At 43.5% G+C, this 17489-nt stretch overlaps 1 protein-coding gene across 2 annotated transcripts; it reads right to left on the reverse strand.

The window, feature by feature from the left end:
* Positions 1-453: 453 nt before the first annotated feature.
* On the reverse strand, positions 454-16223 carry LOC117074698 (alpha-1,3-mannosyl-glycoprotein 4-beta-N-acetylglucosaminyltransferase C-like). 2 transcript variants are annotated; one of them, XM_033196416.1, is made up of 4 exons: positions 15699-16223; positions 14138-14312; positions 12183-12339; positions 454-1863 (listed from the first exon to the last, which is right to left on the reverse strand). In XM_033196416.1, exons 2-4 carry the CDS (start codon positions 14243-14245, stop codon positions 728-730), a joined length of 1401 nt encoding a protein of 466 aa, XP_033052307.1. In that variant the 5' UTR covers positions 14246-14312; positions 15699-16223; the 3' UTR covers positions 454-727. The 2 variants fall into 2 exon arrangements, with proteins under 2 accessions (XP_033052307.1, XP_033052306.1); XM_033196415.1 differs by having other exon boundaries at positions 15444-16223.
* Between the last annotated feature and the right edge of the window lie 1266 nt (positions 16224-17489).

Raw genomic sequence — 17489 nt, forward strand, 5'->3', positions numbered from 1 at the left:
TCTTCTCTCATGCACCGTTAAGAGTCTTCTGACGTGAGCATCAGTTATTCTTACTCACATGTTCCTATTCTTTGTAGAGGTCTGGCATTACTGATCTAAGGAAAGAACTTTGGATGGTAGACCCTTATAGATAGAACACTGGAGAAGGAGCTGGGCATAGTGGCTCATGCCTATAATCCCAGCACTTTGAGAGGCTAAAGTGGGAGGATTACTTGAGCCAAGGAGTTTGAGACCAGTTTGGGCAATATAGTGAGACCCTATGTCTACAAAAAATAAAAGATTAGCTGGGCCTAGTGATATGCATCTGTGGTCCCAGCTACTTGGGAGGAAGAGGTGAGAGAATTGCTTGGGCCTGGAGTTGGAGACTGCAGTGAACTATGATCACGCTACTGCACTCCAGCCTGGGCCACAGAGTGAGACTTTGAGGAAAAAAAAAAAAAAGAGAGGGAGAAAGAAAGAAAAGGAAAGAAAACCAGAGAGCATCTTAAGAAACCCCTTCTATCCACCCATGACTCTAGGATCACCCATGAAGGTGACCGAAAGGATGTTACCTTCTCTTGGCCTTTCAACATGCTGTGTCTTCTGTACTTAGAATCCTGAAAGGACCCAGTAAAGAGATATACCTGACCAATTTCCAGACTTTAATGTTTTGTTACTTCTGTAGACCATCCCTCCAACCTGAGCACTCCCAGAAGTCCTACTGGAATCTCCTCATATTACTTAAACGTTACTTAATCCAGAGGTTGATGTGCCTGACTATTAATCCCGAGGGCAGAGCAGCTGTTACAAGCAATCTCACACATTTCACCTTCTTCCCAGACTCTTCAGATAACACCTGCTTATCCAGGATGCCATTCACCAGTAGCCCCAGCAGAATGTAGTCATCACAGTCATTAATCCGATTGGTAGAGTCATAGCCCAGTTCTACCTGTCCCTCTTTCACCTGATTCTCCTCTTTCAGTTCAGAGCCAGTCAGCACCTGAACTCGGAACACTGTAGCAGGTATATCCAAAACCACAGTCAGGTGGCTGCCAGCCTTAGCCTCCTTGATATAAAAGAAATTCTTATCCAGACTATAGGCATTCATAAGAACAGAGGCATTGGTAACATTCAGACTAGTGTGAATGGTGGCAGCAGGGTTGCCAGGAGGGCCAATGTTATTTCCCTCAAACTCTTTATCTGTGAGGCTGTTAAATTGACCTTCAAAGGAGGAGTAATTGTCCATGTGCTGGAAGAGGGAGGGGAAGAATTGGATTGGTTTTTTCTGCATGAGAAGGTCACGGAAATGGGAGAGAAGGTAGTCACAGGGCATTTCTTGGTAGAAGAGGAGAAGAAAACGAACAAAGCAGGGGAGATCTCTGGCACGAAAGAGTTTTCCAATGAAGCCCAGCCTAGAGAACTCCAGAGTCACCCAAGCTTTCCTTTCCCAGGCAGACAGTATAGTAGCAATCTGGGAGACAAATCCAGGAGCACATTTCACATCATCTTCGATCATCAGGAAATAGTCAGAGTAGTTGGTAGCAAAGTTCATCAGGAAGGCATAATCCATATTTTGCTTGGAGCGAAAGGTTACATGGGTGGGAGTGTCATTAAAGTTTTTCTTAAGGTTCTTTAAGGGAAGATAGCTTTTAAGAGGAGTGTTGATCACTACTAGCTGTCTGGCCTGGATGTATGGTTGAAAGAGGGTTGAGATATTGGAGATCATTTGATCAAGCCAGTTGGGATCAGGATCTGCCAGGTGTACCAGAACAGTGAAGTATTTCTGCTCAGACAAGGAGGAAGCAAAGAAGAGAGATCGCAGGGTGTCCAAGAGGTAGCTTCCTTGGGGACGCTGCACTGAAGAAATCCCTATGGTCAGCAGTTCTAGGATTGGGGAGAAAAAGGACCTTTGTCAACTTAGAGAAATTAGGAAAGTATTTGCTATGGGTAAGGCTATGATATTCTCTTAGGTCTTTCCATATGCCAACTTTTATATATTCCTGTGGTTATTTTACATTTTCTCTCCCCCAGGACTGACTACAGACCATATTAGGAGTTAACATCTGGTCACAAGTTGAGAGTTCTTTTTAAAATCACTGCTGTTGAAAACAATTGTGGGGAAAATGGATAAAGATGACAAACTAATATTTGCAGCTATGCCCCACCCCAAATTCCTCCTACCCCAAATTTCACTAAGCTCATGCCTATAATTTCAACCTCAGGTGTGAATCTCAGCACTTTGGGAGACCAAGGTGGAGGATTGCTTGAGCCCAGGCATTCAAGACCAGCCTGGGCAACATGGCAAAACCTGTCTCTACAAAAATTATTAAAAAACTAGATGGGTGTGGTGGCATAGGCCTGTGGTGCCAGCTACTTTCGAGGTGGGAGTGGGAGGATCACTTGAGCCTGGGAGTTTGAGGCTACAGTGAGGCGTGACTGAACTACTGCACTGCAGCCTGGCCAACAGAGTGAGACTGTGTCTCAAACAAACACACACACATACACAAACCAAAACTTCCAACACCCTTATCCCAAAAAACAAAAACAAAATTCCAATTGAAAAAACAGAAAGATTGCCCTGAACCACACTATTTGGAGAACCACACAATTTGGAGAATTTCTGGAAGACAGAGAGACTATAGAACAGGACTGGTGGAGAAGTATAAGCAGAGGAATGCATAGTCCAAAAGATAGGCAAGAGAACACAACTGCACAGGTGCATCTTTCTATAAAAGGCCTCAAAAAAATTCTAAGTTCAGAGCCACCAAATATAAAGTAGAGGAGTGAGCCCTGGGATGGTCCTCTGGATACTTGATTATAGAACTATTTCCAGGACCACTGGGCTAGTGCCCACCAAGGGACTGGTGGTGGCAATGTCCATTCTCACATTAAAGTTCTAAGTATTTTTGTGTAAATAAAGTGGATGTTCTGCTAGGGGAAAGTGCATGGCATGAGTCCTGCGGCTGAAGAGAGCATCAGAAGTGACCCCAGATGTCACTCCTGCCTTACAATCGAATGAGGCAGGTTTCCATAATCACAACCCACTTTTACAAAGAGGCAAACAGAGATGGCTCTTAGAGGGAAGAAGTTCACTGTTCACTCTAGATCCTCAAATATTAATCTGAAACAAGAAGCTTCAATATAACGGAACAGAAACAACTAAATCAGAAAGAAACTACAGAAATAGAAGCTAACAGAGGAAACAATTAACTGAAGAATGCCAAATAAGTCAAATAAATACTCAGATCAGAGAGGAAATCACATTCTTTGGCAAAATAACCAGCTGATATGAATCATAAAGAGTTTGCAGAAAAGATGAGTATGAAGACTTGACCAAGTTCAGGTTAGATTTTGGGGCAATAATACTTCATGCATTAGTGATGTGTTCTTTCATCTGAAGGCACAGAATAGCAGGCTGCTTCTGTTTTTATGATGTTAGCAGCCTTTGATGTTCAATGCCTAGATCTGTTAATACATTACTGGTTGCAATATGGTGATATTCTAAGTTGAGCATTCCTGCTTTGTGTATTATCTGAAATGTTTCCGTAAAGAGAAAATTCCCCTCATTTACTCTTTGGTTACCCAGTTGTAGTTCATACGGAAAAGCAGGATAAATGCTGATTCCCTTTCATCAGCTTTCAAAATAAAATAATGACTTGGTTCCCTAGCATTCTCAAATGGTGACAAAATGTGTCAGGTTTTTTTTGTGGGGGGGATCCTTATAAACTCATATATTTCATGTGTTTCAAATCATGGAAATTTTATTCTCTCTCTCTCTCTCTCTTTTTTTTTGAGACAAAGTTCGCTCCTGTTGCTCAGGCTGAAGTGCAATGGCACAATCTTGGCTCACTGCAACCTCTGCCTTCCAGGTTCAAGCGATCCTCCTGCCTCAGCCTCCCGAGTAGCTGGGACTACAGGTGCCCATCATCATGTCCTGCTAATTTTTGTATTTTTAGTAGAGATGGGATTTCACCATATTGGTCAGGCTGGTCTCAAACTCCTGACCTCAAGTGATCCACCAGCCTTGGCCTCTCAAAGTGCTGGGATTACAGGCATAAGCCACCATGCCCAGCTGGAAATTTTATTCTTATTGATGCTTAAATTGTCCCATCTTTGGCAAATAAGCTCTTGAAGTTGGATCCTGAGCTGTTTTGATACAACTTCAGTCGTTTTTGAAAGCTTCTCTGCTATCTGCTATGACATTTCCTGCCTTGGATTTGGAATCATCCACTTTTTACAAGGAGCCCCTCCCCTTGTTGTAGTGGAAAATGAGATTTAGAGTCTATGATCTGGCACCAAGGGTGCTCGCTATTGGCCATTTCTAGGCCCTTGTGGACAGAGCTAGAAACATTTAAAAAAAGAAAAAAAGATAAAACACATCATGAGTTCATACTGATATTTTAAAACACATTCAATTAAAAATGCATCTAAACTTAAAGAAAAAAGTAGTTTTTCATTGAGAGTTCTTTGTATTATTAAAACCGACAAATGTAAGCACTCCTGAACTTAATCTTCTTTGGACATAATAAATAGCTTAGATCTGTCTCTTGAATTTTTAAAGTACTTGAATCAAGGCTGGGCACGGTGGCTCACACCTGTAATCCCAACACTTTGGGAGGCTGAGAGGCAGGTGGATCACCTGAGGTCAGGAGTTCGAGACCAGCCTGGCCAACGTGGTGATACCCTGTCTCTATTAAAAATGCAAAAATTAGCATTTTTACAGGTGGTGGCTCACCCCTGTAGTCCCAGCTACTCAGGAGGCCGAGGTGGGAGAATTGCTTGAACCTGGGAGACAGAGGTTGCAGTGAGTCGAGATCTCACCACTGCACTCCAGCCTTGGTGACAGAGCGAGACCCTGTCTCAAAAAACAAAACAAAACAAAAACAAACAAACAAAAAAATAAGAAAAAAAAAGTACTTGACTCAGAAAGATCTTATTCTGTCTCAAGGTTTATTTCTTCTATTAAATACTGTTGTAACCTATGGAGATCAAACGGGTATCACAGTCAGACTTCAGGAGGGTACATGGTACCAAAGTGAACCGGTTCAGCAAGAGAATCACAAAGCCCTGGTTGAGCTGACAGGAAAAAGACCACATGTTCTCCAGCCAAACACTTCAGTAGCAGCTGCCCACAGGATTCTCAGTGACAGGGGAAATGGGACACGTATTCTTGCTGCAGAGGCCAGTGAGGACCACAGGTAGATCAAGGCTGGTTCTATACTTTTGGGAGCAATTAACATATAGTTAGGGATTAAAGCTGTGAGATTGGATGAGGTCACCAAAATAGTGAGTCTAGACTGAGCCCTAGGGTACATCAACATTTAGAAGTTGGAAAGAGAAGATAAACCAGCAAAAGAGACTTGAGCATTTACCAGCAATGCTGGAGGAAAACCAGAAAAGTTTGGAATCCTGGAAGCGATGGAAGGGAATGTTGAATGAAGAGAGTCATTTACTGTGTCAAATGCTGTGATAGGTCAAGTAAGATAGAGATTGGAAGCTGACCAGTGGGTACAACAACATGGAAACCATGGGCTACATAACCAAGAGTAATTTTGTTGAAAAGGCGAAGGCAAAAATCTGTGGTCTTAAGAGAGGTTTGCTTTCTTTTATCAAGATTTGAAAAATATTATAATGTGTTTGTATGATAAGAGGAGGGAGGGAAAATCTGTGGCCCAAGATAGAGAAAATTGCTTGAGTGATGTTAACGAGTGGTCAAGAAGAGGTGAAATCTAGTGTGAAGGTTCAGGGGCTGTAACTAGATAGGAGTGTGGACAGTGTACCTGTACTGAGAGAAGGGAACTTTGCTGATGGCTGACCATGAGTTCTAGAGGGCACAGTGGAAGGAATCAGAAGTTGAGGAGGTGGGAGTTAGGGTCAGAAAAGAAGACACATGGAGCCTTATTAGAAGAGACTGTGTGGGATGAGAACTGCCTTGGGTTTCTTGTAGTAACCTGGCACACGCTTTTCTTAAACTAGGAATATCCATCCTCTCATGCGAAAGTTTCTTGAATCATTCCTGCTTCCCTGTCCTTGATTAGCTTATTTCTTTACTGAGATGATCACTCTGACAGGCACTGACCCACAGTTTTCTTTTAGGGCTGGGTGTGGGGAACAGGCCCCCCAAAATGTGGCCATAAACTGGCCCCAAAACTGGCTATAAATAAAATCTCTGCAGCACTGTGACATATTCACGATGGCTATAACGCCCACGCTGGAAGGTTGTGGGTTTACCGGAATGAGGGCAAGGAACACCTGGCCCGCCCAGGGCGGAAAACCGCTTAAAGGCATTCTTCAGCCACAAACAATAGCACGCATGATCTGTGCGTTAAGGACACGCTTCTGCTGCAGTTAACTAGCCCAAACTATTCCTTTATTTCAGCCCTTCATTTCCCATAAGGGATACTTTTAGTTAATCCTGTTTCCCATAAGGGATACCTTTAGTTAATGGAATATCTATAGAAACAATGCTAATAACTGGCTTGCTGTTAATAAATATGTGGGTAAATCTCTGTTCGGGGCTCTCAGCTCTGAAGGCTGTGAGACCCCTGATTTCCCACTTCACACCTCTATATTTCTGTGTGTGTGTCTTTAATTTCTCTAGCGCCGCTGGGTTAGGGTCTCCCTGACCGAGCTGGTCCCGGCACTGGGTTATTATAGGTAATGTGCACATGCAGCCTCCTTCTCGGCTTTGTTAGACTTTCGTGCTCAGTGGAGTGAAAAACAGGAGCAAGATTCTGTTCATCTGAATGGTTAAGTGCTTGTTCTACAGACCCAATTTCTTGGGTTTCTATTTTGTTTCTTTAAATCTGAGACCAGAGGACACTGGAACAGGAGGGGGTGCGATGCACTCGAAAGCTGATTATGTTCTTGGATCCCAGGCACGTCTTTAACCCAACTTCATGTGAAGAAAAAAGCGGGAGATGTTTCATTTAACTCCCTATCCAACCTCCATGTATTTCTGAATTGGACCCAAGGTTAATAGGAAAGAGGGGTATCTGGAAAAATACTTCATTTAACATCAATGTTAAACGAAATTCAGCTCTATACATTTTATAAAACACACACACGCACCACAAAAACGTCGAAAATATAGTACTGAAAAATATATTGTTTAAATGTTGACAAACAGAACTCACCTATTTCAAAGCTACATATGAAATAAAACTTTAGAAATACAAGCAAAAATAAATATATCCATAATCACACTGGAAATCAATAGATTAAGTAAATGAAAATCAAGAAACAGTTTTTACTAAAACAATTAACAAAGTTCATCATGTGTACGTGTGTATGTGTTTGTGTATGTGTGTGGTGCTCATCAGCTCATCAGACGATACACATTCCTTTCAGATATCCATAGAAAATACTGGCTACACATTAGACCATGAAGACAATTTTACTTTTAATTGTCCTGAATATTGTAATTTTATATCTCATATTCTTTGATTATAATGCAATAAAGCTAAAACTAATCATGAAAGTCTAAAAGCATCCCTTTGAAAATGAAAAAGCACTTTTCTAAATATCTCTTGGGTTAAACAGGAAATCCAAATGGAAATTACCAGGTACTTAGAAATAAATGGAAATAAGAACACAGTAGACCAAAAGATGTGGGACATGGTTAAAGTGGGAGTGGGACTTAGAGAAGTAACATCTTTCAGTGTATTTTCTAGAAAGCAACCTGAAAAGAAAATAAATAAAATGAGAAAATAAAGAAACCAGGCAAAAATAAAACCAACAGAAGCAGAATGTGGAGTTAAGAAGATAAAAGCAGAATGTAATTAAATACAATAGATTAAAAACTGTAAAAGATCAATAAGAGGTGTTTGTTAGAAAAGTTTAATCAACTAAACCTGTAGTTTTTTGTTTTTGTTTTTGTTTTGAGACAGAGTTTTGTTCTTGTCATCCAGGCTGGAGTACAATGGTGAGATCTCAACTCACTGCAGCCTCACCTCCTGAGTTCAAGCGATTCTCCTGCCTTAGCCTCCTGAGTAGCTGGGATTACAAGCATCCACCACTACGCCCAGCTAATTTTTATATTTTTAGTCAAGACGGGGTTTTGCCATGTTGGCCAGGCTGGTCTCGAACTCCTGACCTCAGGTGATCCACCCGTCTTGGCCTCCCAAAGTGCTGGGATTATAGGCATGAGCCACTGCGCCCTGCCTAAACCTATAGTTTAAAAGGGTGAAAACATAAATAATATTAAGAATGAAAATTTGTCACAGCTACATAAATGAAGATTTTAAAAATTATTATAAATACAAAAATTCTTAAGAAAATAGACAAAATTTATGAATTGGCACACCACAAAAGACAAAAAGCTATAAATGATCAATAGATACATGAAAACATGCATGATCAGCATGGAGTTGCTCAACCTACTGGTAGTCAGGGAAGAGCATATTAAAACCAAAGAATTACAGCAGTTGAAAAATCTGGGCCAGGCGTGGTGACTCATGCCTGTATTCCCAGCACTTTGGGAGCCTGAGGCAAGAGGATGGCTTGATCCCAGGAGTTTGGGATGAGCCTGGGCAACATAGAGAGACACCTACCATCTCAATTAAAAAAAAGAAAATCTGACACTACTAACAGATGCCAAAGATGTGGAACAATAGGGCTTCATATCTTGATGGTGAGAATAAACTGATAAGTCATTTAAAACAATCTTTAGTATGTTGATTTATTTACACATACTTCACATTAGAGAGTGAACCAGTAATAACTGTGATGGGTGTGCTCTTTTGTTTTTATTTTGGTAGGCCGTTTTAGGGATCAATTTGGCAAAATCTAATAAAGATATGCATGTCTTATAATCTAGCAATTTTACTCCTAGGAATATATCCTAAATAATTGCTCATGTGTGTTCAAATTTCATACAGATTTACGTACAAGAATATTCATAGCAACACTGTTGGTAATAGAAAAAACTGGCAGTTACCTAAGTGTCTATCAACAGGAGAATGAATCAAAACATTGTGATGGTTCACTCAACACGAAGTCGAAAGTTTTTTTTTTTTTTTTTTTTTGAGACGGAGTCTTGCTCTGTCGCCCAGGCTGGAGTGCAGTGGCCGGATCTCAGCTCACTGCAAGCTCCGTCTCCCGGGTTTACGCCATTCTCCTGCCTCAGCCTCCCGAGTAGCTGGGACTACAGGCGCCCGCCACCTCGCCCGGCTAGCTTTTTGTATTTTTTAGTAGAGACGAGGTTTCACCGTGTTAGCCAGGATAGTCTCGATCTCCTGACCTCGTGATCCGCCCGTCTCGGCCTCCCAAAGTGCTGGGATTACAGGCTTGAGCCACCGCGCCCGGCCACGAAGTCGAAAGTTTTACACAGAGTATAACACAAATGTAACATTAAGTGAAAAAGAATGAATAGGAAGTAAAAGGAATCTCACAAACATTAAGTGAAAAAAGCAAGTTCTGGAAAAAACACACACATTTTTATGAAGTTTAAGAACAGGCAACTAGGCTGGGCATGGTGGCTCATGCCTGTAATCCCAGCACTTTGGGAGGCCCAGGCAGGTGGATCACCTGAGGTCAGGAGTTTGAGACCAGCCTGGCCAACATGGTGAAACCTCCTCTCTACTAAAAAAATACAAAAATTAGCTGGGAATGGTGGTGGTCACCTGTATTCCCAGCTACTTGGGAGGCTGAGGCAGGAGAATTGCTTGAACCCAGGAGGCAGAGGTTGCAGTGAGCCGAGAATGCTCCATTGCACTCCAGCCTGGGTGATAGAGTGAAACCCCATCTCAAAACAAAACAAAACAAAAACAAACAAACTGCCAAGACCAGCTGGTTCAGGGAGACCCTAACCCAGTGGCACTAGAGGAATTAAAGACACACACACAGAAATATAGAGGTGTGAAGTGGGAAATCAGGGGTCTCACAGCCTTCAGAGCTGAGAGCTCCGAACAGAGATTTACCCACATATTTATTAACAGCACGTCAGTCATTAGCATTGTTTCTATAGATATTAAATTAACTAAAAGTATCTTTTATGGGAGATGAAGGGATGGCCTGAATTAAAGGAGTAGGTTGGGCTAGTTAACTGCAGCAGGAGCATGTCCTTAAGGCACAGATCGCTCATGCTACTGTTTGTGGTTGAAGAATGCCTTTAAGCGGTTTTCTGCCGTGGGCCAGTCAGGTGTTCCTTGCCCTCATTCTGGTAAACCCACAACCTTCCAGAGTGGGCTTCAGAGCACAACCGAGGCTTCTCTGAAGAAGAACAAATCCCACCTGTGGATAGCAGCTTCTGTTCTTGCCCTGACGTTCTTGCCTCCCCATACTGATTCCTACCTACAGATTTTGGACTTGTCTTTCAGCTCCCACAATGGCCAATTTAGTGCAACAAATCCCTTAACATATCTCCTACTGGTTATGCTTCTTTGGTTGAATCCTGACTGATATACCTGCTTTAGGCTAAACTCTTTGTACTTTACGAAAAGTTGAGTAAGATTTCTATTGTTTGATACTGCAGTCCACCTACTTTATCCTCTCTGAAGAGATTAAGATAAAAGTGCTTTTGATATATTGTAAACCTCGAACACAGCACAAAACATTGTTTATCCTTTTTTTTTTTTTTTTGAGACGGAGTCTCACTCTGTGGCCCAGGCTGGAGTGCAGTGGCCGGATCTAAGCTCACTGCAAGCTCCGCCTCCTGGGTTTACGCCATTCTCCTGCCTCAGCCTCCCGAGTAGCTGGGATTACAGGCGCCCGCCACCTCGCCCGGCTAGTTTTTTGTATTTTCTTAGTAGAGACGGGGTTTCACCATGTTAGCCAGGATGGTCTCGATCTCCTGACCTCGTGATCCGCCCGTCTCGGCCTCCCAAAGTGCTGGGATTACAGGCTTGAGCCACCGCGCCCGGCCAACATTGTTTATCCTTTGACACATATAAATTAAAAAATTAGGCCGGGCGCGGTGGCTCAAGCCTGTAATCCCAGCACTTTGGGAGGCCGAGACGGGTGGATCACGAGGTCAGGAGATCGAGACCATCCTGGTCTACACGGTGAAACCCCGCCTCTACTAAAAAATACAAAAAACTAGCCGGGTGAGGTGGCGGGCGCCTGTAGTCCCAGCTACTCGGGAGGCTGAGGCAGGAGAATGGCGTGAACCCGGGAGGCGGAGCTTGCAGTGAGCCGAGATTGCGCCACTGCACTCCAGCCTGGGCGACAGAGTGAGACTCCGTCTCAAAAAAAAAAAAAAAAAATTAAGGAAACATCATAATGATGAATTATTATAGAAGAATTTCTACCAAAGTGAGGAATAAGACAAAGATGCTTGCTTCTACTTACAATGGTCAATGAAATAATGTAAGAAATTGGGAGAGAGAAATGTCGAAAAGAGACAAAGCTGTCACTATTTGCAAATAATATGATAGTCTGCATAGCTAACTCAAGATAATCTGATGAACAATTAGAACCAGCAAGAGAGGCCAGGCGTGGTGGCTCACACCTGTAATCCCAGGACCTTGGGAGGCCGAGGCGGGTGGATCACCTGAGGTCAGGAGTTCAAGACCAGCCTGACTAACATGGAGAAACCCCATCTCTACTAAAAATACAAAAATAAATTATCAGGTTGTGGTGATAGGCGGGACTACCCACTCAAGACACTGCATTGTCCCCTCCCTAGTTCTTTCCCTTTTACTCAGTCCCCCTTCCCATAGTTTTCTCCTGTACTTTTCCCATTGTCTCTCTTGTTTCATCAGAAGAGGGACTGGGAGATTCTCACGGAGTCAGAATTGCCATCTTTTGCAGTCAATTTTTTTTTTTTTTTCTTTTTGAGATGGAGTCTCCCTCCGTTGCCCAGGCTGGAGTGCAGGGGCGCGATCTCGGCTCACTGCAAGCTCCGCCTCCCGGGTTCACGCCATTCTCCTGGCTCAGCCTCCCCAGTAGCTGAGACTACAGGCGCCTGCCACCTAGCTCGGTTAATTTTTTGCATTTTTAGTAAAGACGGGGTTTCGCCATGTTAGCTAGGATGGTCTCGATCTCCTGACCTCGTGATCTGCCTGCCTCGGCCTCCCAAAGTGCTGGGATTACAGGCGTGAGCCACCGTGCCCGGCCCTTTTGCAGTCAAATTCTATAGGCCTAGTCCTTCATTTCAGCATCCCTGTTCTCTTCCCGAGTTATCTGTTCCCTTTCCTTTCCACTTGCCTTCCCTCTCTACCCTTGCCTAACCTGGATGATCAACACCTCCGGTGGACACTCACTTTTTTCTGTGGGAGAGGCTCCAAGCAAGATGTGGGAGTTCACATTTTTAAGCGGTTCTGAGTTTTTCTGCATATCTTTGAAGGTTTTCATGTGGTTTGTTCTACCAGGATTGATCTGCATTCGGGCTCTCTGCCAAGCTACCATCTCCTTTTCCTTCTGAGAAAAGAGTGAGTTTCAGCTCTGTGATTCATCCCCTTTGGGAAAAATGGCTAGTTACATTTCCCTTTGCATAATATAATGAAATTATCTTCAGGATACAGGGCAGGTTGCCTCAGGCTCAGTTCAAACTTCTTTCTTCTCTTCTGAAACAATCCTAGCCCAGGGGTTGTTACATATATAGATTATGGATCCTGGAGTAAAGGGAGTTGAGATTTCTCTAGCTCTCCTTAGCTTTATGTAGGGAATGAGACAATGTCCAGCTCCGCCATTCTTCACCCACAATTATCCTTTTTGATTACAGTCTTGTATGGGTCACCTAATCCCAAGAAGGGCATAGCATGTGTTAAGCATGAGAGATACAGGAGGCCAGGTAAGCTCCCAGTGCTTCACTCTAAATTCTTTCCCACTGGTGGCATTTCACCCTTCCAAGTTCATTCACCACCCTCCCTTCTTTTCTTTGCCTTTTCTGGGTTCTGGCAGAATTTTCTCTGCTCCTTAAAACTTTTTTTTTTTTTTTTTTTTTTTTTTTTGAGACGGAGTCTCGCTCTGTCGCCCAGGCTGGAGTGCAGTGGCCGGATCTCAGCTCACTGCAAGCTCCGCCTCCCGGGTGTACGCCATTCTCTCGCCTCAGCCTCCCGAGTAGCTGGGACTACAGGCGCCCGCCATCTCGCCCGGCTAATTTTTTGTATTTTTTTTTTTTAGTAGAGACGGGGTTTCACCGTGTTAGCCAGGATGGTCTCGATCTCCTGACCTCGTGATCCGCCCGTTTCTTGACCTGGAGAAATGACTTAACTGTTGTGAGCTTCAGGATCCTAATGCAGAAAATGGGGGATAATGTATAACTTTGAAAACCAAGGGAACTTTTCTGTAATGGGAAACTTACCAAACAAGAAGAAAAATCTCTACGTCATCAATTGCTATAAGAAAAGGGCAAACTCTGCCGAAGCCTTAAATCAGTGTTATTTCTTCCCAGCCCTGAATTTTGTTTCTTCCAGAGTATTACCATCCCTTATAGTCTCCATCAAGGAAAAATATGTTGATTCCTCAAACTTGCTTGTCTTTTTTCTTTTTTTTTTTTTTCTTTTTGAGACGGAGTCTCGCTCTGTCGCCCAGGCTGGAGTGCAGTGGCCGGATCTCAGCTCACTGCAAGCTCCGCCTCCTGGGTTTACGTCATTCTCCTGCCTCAGCCTCCTGAGTAGCTGGGACTACAGACGCCTGCCACCTCGCCCGGCTAGTTTTTTGTATTTTTTAGTAGAGATGGGGTTTCACCATGTTAGCCAGGATGGTCTCGATCTCCTGATCTTGTGATCCGCCCGTCTTGGCCTCCCAAAGTGCTGGGATTACAGGCTTGAGCTACGCTTGTCTTTTTTCTTCCTTGAATGTCTATAGCATTTGTGACAGTTTCATTTAAATATACACTCAGATAAATGCTTTCTTTCATTCAGTCCAGGAAAGTTTGCCCCACTTAAAATTTCTGGGCCGGGCGCGGTGGCTCAAGCCTGTAATCCCAGCACTTTGGGAGGCCGAGACGGGCGGATCACGAGGTCAGGAGATCGAGACTATCCTGGCTAACACCGTGAAACCCCGTCTCTACTAAAAAAATACAAAAAACTAGCCGGGTGAGGTGGTGGGCGCCTGTAGTCCCAGCTACTCGGGAGGCTGAGGCAGGAGAATGGCGTAAACCCGGGAGGTGGAGCTTGCAGTGAGCTGAGATCTGGCCACTGCACTCCAGCCTGGGTGACAGAGCAAGACTCCGTCTCAAAAAAAAAAAAAAAAAAAAATTTCTGGTACTCACCAAAGACAGGAAACTTGCAGTATCAAAGGGATTTTCGTCAATGAAATAGAAGATTGGGAGCACTACTGCTGTTGCAATAATGATGAGTTTCCATAGAAAATCTCTCATGGTGCTGGGGTTGGAAACTTGCAGAGCTGTTTCCCGATCTGTGATCCTTCAAGGTATTCTTGGATGTCTGAAATGTACACACTACCGAGAAAAGTTTTCATCTGATGGTAACATAAAAAAATTCAAATTATAAGATACTATCATTGAATAAGTATAGTTTCCAAAGCCAGTAATATTAAAACTGGGGTTCTTATATATATTCTTAAGAATCCTTAATGATTTTTTTTTCCCTTAAAAACAGAGCTATGCCTTTCTCACGTTTGAGAAACACAGATATATAAAAATGCATGCAAAGTGCCCTTAATATCACAGCTTTAGTTGCCCCCACTCTTGCCTGCAAGTCTCCATATCCATTCCTTCATTTTCCTTCTTCTGTACACCAATGTTTAATTAAATTTCCAGAGCTCTTTCTTACCTTGATTGTCCCAACTCCAAAGTCCCTGACATGATTTCTGCCAAAGGCAAGGTGAAGAGAAGAGACCTTGATTCTGTTTAAATAGGAGTTTCCAAGTGCATTATAGAGAACATTTCTTATTCACACATTTGAACCAGACAGCATTCATCGAGGAGGTAAGGAAGGGGTGATGGGAATCGAGAGGGTGTGATCTCTAATGGGTATTTGTCATAGAAGAATCTTGCAAGAGCCTATTGACTCCTTCACCCTACTGACTCCCTGGAGTCAGGAAGATATTTTTGCAGACTTTATTCTAGTTGGTATATATATATCCTACATTAAGCATCATGGAATGTTTTAGAAGGAGATATCTGAAGCCTTTAATTCTCTCTCCCCTCCAAATTCTATCCTTCCCAGAGTGCCCACTGCACCCTGTCTACCACTAACTCTTATGTTCGATACAGATGTCGATTTGGCTCATGCTGAGCCAGTTCTGTGAGGTGGAAATCTTTATCAGTTGCTAAGTACCCTCTTCCTCATCTCTTTCTACAATCCTCAATGGGATCAGAACACACTGAAGCCATATCTAAAGGCTGTAGCTCCAAGAAGAAAAGACAGTGGGTTATTTTGTCCTCTCCAAACCTGAACCTTGAGCCACCATTTCCTCTCGTATTTAGATGTGATAGCCCTATGTTCCCACAGGTTTTTCTGCCTGATGCCAGAGACTGTCTTTCCTATGTATCACTGCTTCTCAGGGGCTTTGGGAGCAAATTCAGATTCTTCCAGGGCAGTCCTCTCCATTACCTGAAGTCTGGACCCTTTTTGGTTAGGCATTCATCTTTCATGACTCTTTTTCATGTCAGTTTCTTTTGTTCTTCTGGATGACTCATGGAACAAAACGCAGACATGGCACTTCTAAGCACTTGTTAAGGACCTAAGGTAGGTGATGAATGGCATCAAGTCAGAGGTCCCAGGGACAATTTCCCTTCTGACAGGAAGCTTCCAGTCCCCCAGAACTTTTGAGGGGACAGTAACTAAGGAGATTGAAAAGGTCCTCACCTTGACTGGAGCTGTAGTTTCAGCTGAGATTTTTTTTTTTTTTCTGGATGTACAGCAACTGACCTGACCTCTATACCACTTGAAAGTTCAGGGCTTTCCCCAAAGTTAAGAAGAAGAAAATAAAATGTTTGGGGACCCTGGGATGGGGCCAGAAGGTGTACGCATCCTCTGAGGCAAGACAAAGTTAGTCAGATGACACCCCCTCCCATGACAACCATTGTTTTCCCTGAATGGCGGCTGATGACCAACACCCAGTCTCACAGCCAGCACCAGCTCATTGTGGAAGGAGATGGTGAGGAAGATCTAATATCAGCTTCCTATGATTCTGAACTGAATCTAGGGTTGTGGACTGTAAGTGGTCACATTTTTCTCCAAATAAAAATAGTTTTGGCAGGTCACGATGGCTCACACCTGTAATCCCAGCACTTTGGGAGGCCCAGGCTGGTGGATTGCTTGAGAACAGAAGTTCGAAATTAACCAGCCAACATGAGAAAACCCCGTCTCTACTAAAAATACAAAAATTAGCTGGGTGTGGTGGCACACACCTGTAATCCCAGCTACTTGGGAGGATGAGGCAGGAGAATCACTTGAAACTGGGAGGCAGAGGTTGCAGTGAGCTGAGATCACACCACTGCACTCCAGCTTGGGCAACAGAGTGAGACTGTCTCAAAAAACAAAAACAAAACAAAAAATAGTTTTATTGGTATTTTTCTCAATTATGAATATAATACATGTTCGATTAAAACATTAAATCAATTACAAGAAAAAAGAGTAAAAATGACTCAAAGCAATAACTTCTTCTTAATATCTGGTGAACATCTTGAATCTGTCAATCAAGGAAAACGACCAAGGCAAGTCTCAGTCATTTTAGGAGGTTTATTTACCAAATTAAGGACACGTGCTTGGGAGACAGGTCTATGCTTTTCACCAAAGATAATTTTGAGGGCTTCAATATTTATTTATTTATTTATTTTTATTTTTTTTTTTTGAGACGGAGTCTCGCTCTGTCACCCAGGCTGGAGTGCAGTGGCCAGATCTCAGCTCACTGTAAGCTCTGCCTCCCGGGTTTACGCCATTCTCCTGCCTCAGCCTCCCGAGCAGCTGGGACTACAGGCGCCGCCACCTCGCCCGGCTAGTTTTTTGTATTTTTAGTAGGGGGTTTCACAGTGTTAGCCAGGATGGTCTCGATCTCCTGACCTCGTGATCCGCCCGTCTCGGCCTCCCAAAGTGCTGGGATTACAGGCTTGAGCCACCGCGCCCGGCCAGGGCTTCAATATTTAAAAGGGGAAAGGGCAGGATATAGAGAAATATACACTTTTCATGTGAGGGGTGTAGGGGAAAATAGTCATTCATGCCTTTGGCCTAGTGAATCTGTATTTTTACATAAGATAGCATAGATAGCCGGGCGCGATGGCTCAAGCCTGTAATCCCAGCACTTTGGGAGGCCGAGGCGGGTGGATCACGAGGTCAGGAGATCGAGACCATCCTGGCTAACATGGTGAAACCCCGTCTCTACTAAAAATACAAAAAATTAGCCGGGCGTGGTGGCGGGCGCCTGTAGTCCCAGCTACTCGGAGGCTGACGCGGGAGAATGGCGTGAACCCGGGAGGCGGAGCTTGCAGTGAGCAGAGATCGCGCCACTGCACTCCAGCCTGGGCGACACAGGGAGACTCCGTCTCAAAAAAAAAAAAAAAAAAAAAAAAGATAGCATAGACAATAGGCAGAGGAAACAGTCAGATATGCATTTGTCTCAGGTGGGCGGAGGGATGACTTTGAGTTCTGTCCTATGTC

This window comes from Trachypithecus francoisi, unplaced genomic scaffold (genome assembly GCF_009764315.1).
Source record: "Trachypithecus francoisi isolate TF-2019V2 unplaced genomic scaffold, Tfra_2.0 Lachesis_group5, whole genome shotgun sequence".
Taxonomy (NCBI): domain Eukaryota; kingdom Metazoa; phylum Chordata; class Mammalia; order Primates; family Cercopithecidae; genus Trachypithecus; species Trachypithecus francoisi.

What these genes read in the sequence shown, in the direction of transcription:
- LOC117074698 (XM_033196416.1), bottom strand. Translation starts at nt 14,245, where the DNA reads ATGAGAGATTTTCTATGGAAACTCATCATTATTGCAACAGCAGTAGTG. An exon ending in CTGCAAGTTTCCTGTCTTTG is followed by an intron (nt 12,340 to 14,137) that starts GTGAGTACCAGA and finishes CTCTTTTCTCAG; the next exon opens with AAGGAAAAGGAGATGGTAGC. An exon ending in AGCCTCTCCCACAGAAAAAA is followed by an intron (nt 1,864 to 12,182) that starts GTGAGTGTCCAC and finishes CCCCAATCCTAG; the next exon opens with AACTGCTGACCATAGGGATT.